Here is a 1,483-nt window from a genome sequence, read left to right as displayed (position 1 = left end):
CCCCACTGCCCGCCCGCCCGCCCGTCCCCTCCCTTGTGCCAACCTGGCCCACCTCAGGACCGTGGGCGTGCTGGGCTCCACGGAGGTGAGGATGCCCTTCATGCCCGTGTTGTGCAGCACGCTGGGTCTCTGCTGGACAGCGTCCTGGGCCCGGGGTGACATGGGCGAGTGCTGGTGGGAGTGGGGGGTAGGGCGGCCGCTGCTGCCGCCCCCACCCCCTCCGCCACTGCCGCCGCTGCTCTGCTCCGTACCTGGTGGGGACAGGCTGCGGGGTCAGGGGACAGGCCGCGCGGCCTGTGCAGATCCCCAAAGGCCAGGGCAGGGACCTCTGCTGCCTTACCGGGTCTCCAGATGGGCGCATGCTCCACGGTGGTGGTGGACGCGAGGACGGGCTTCTCGCGCTCGCGCTCGCGGTCGCGCTCGCGTTCCCGCTCCCTCTCAGACGAGGAGGTGGTGGTGGGTTTTGTCAAGTGAGTGGGACCCCCTGGCAACCAGAAGTCCTATGGTTGAGCCCAGTGCTCAGGGAGGGCCTGGGCCTGTTTTCCAGGGCAAATGGGACGTGGGGCAGGGGTGCTGCCCGGGCTGGGGTGGACGGGACGGGGGGCAGGGGTGTTACCTGGGGAGAGTGGGGAGCTGCTGAGCCGGCCACTGAGGTGCTGGGGCGCAGCGGGGAGGTAGGCGAGGCGGTCCATGGCGGCAGCCGGTGTGCCCGGCGTCGGGGGCACCAGCACGGGGAGGTGTGGCACTTGGGACAAGTCAATGATGCCTGTGGGAGGAGGTAGGGCTGGGTAGTGTGGGCAACGGGCCGGAGGGGCAGGGCGCCCCCTCAGGCCCCTTTTCTGGACGCCAGGCTCTCCCAGTCACACCTCCCTCAACCCCCAGACCCTGGGGGCGGTCGTGCCCTGTGGCTGGCATCTCCGCGTCCCTTGGCTCTTCCAGTCCCTTCCTCTCTTCCAGCCTCAGCGCCCCTCTGGTCAACTCCCTGTGTCCAGTCCCCACTGCCTGGAGTACCTAGAGTGACTGCTTTTTCCAAAGGGACCCTAACTGGTACTTGGTTGTTAAAAACAACATTCCAGAAATGTTTCCAGAGGCCGACTTTCACACATTTAAAAAGCAACCACAGACTGTTTGTAAGTCAAGGGAGCCAGAAACTCAAACAGCCTCATAGTTTGACCTTTTTTTGTTTCTAACACCAAGGATCCATCTATGAAGAGGTCGCACAGGCATGTGCTCACCTCTGGTGTATGTGTCTGGGATGCGCATGGCCATGAGGCACACACCCACCCCACGCTCACGGCCCACACGACTCTCAACCACGTGCCAGATCTGCGTGCATCCTCCAGGCCGACTGAGCTGTGGCCTCAGTGACAACATACGTGTTCTCCACACTCCCAAGCAGGTCGGGCAGAGGGATGGGGCCGGTTCTGGGGAGTCTGCCCACCCCCTTGCCTGAAGGTGTCACCCACCCACCTCAAAGCCCACA

The 1,483-nt window shown here is 64.6% G+C and overlaps 1 protein-coding gene across 1 annotated transcript in view; it reads right to left on the bottom strand.

Annotated features, from left to right (window-relative positions):
* NCOR2 (nuclear receptor corepressor 2) overlaps positions 1 to 1,483 on the bottom strand; it is a 179,475-nt gene that overhangs the window by 13,164 nt on the left and 164,828 nt on the right. The window contains 3 exon segments of the mRNA XM_077747973.1: positions 53 to 251; positions 341 to 484; positions 617 to 766. Of these exon segments, the coding sequence (XP_077604099.1) occupies positions 53 to 251; positions 341 to 484; positions 617 to 766 (493 nt within the window).

This window comes from Crocuta crocuta, unplaced genomic scaffold (assembly GCF_008692635.1).
Source record: "Crocuta crocuta isolate KB4526 unplaced genomic scaffold, BGI_CrCroc_1.0 scaffold29, whole genome shotgun sequence".
NCBI lineage: Eukaryota > Metazoa > Chordata > Mammalia > Carnivora > Hyaenidae > Crocuta > Crocuta crocuta.
The sequence above is the reverse complement of the archived record's forward strand: the minus strand, read 5'-3'. Positions and strand labels throughout refer to the sequence as shown.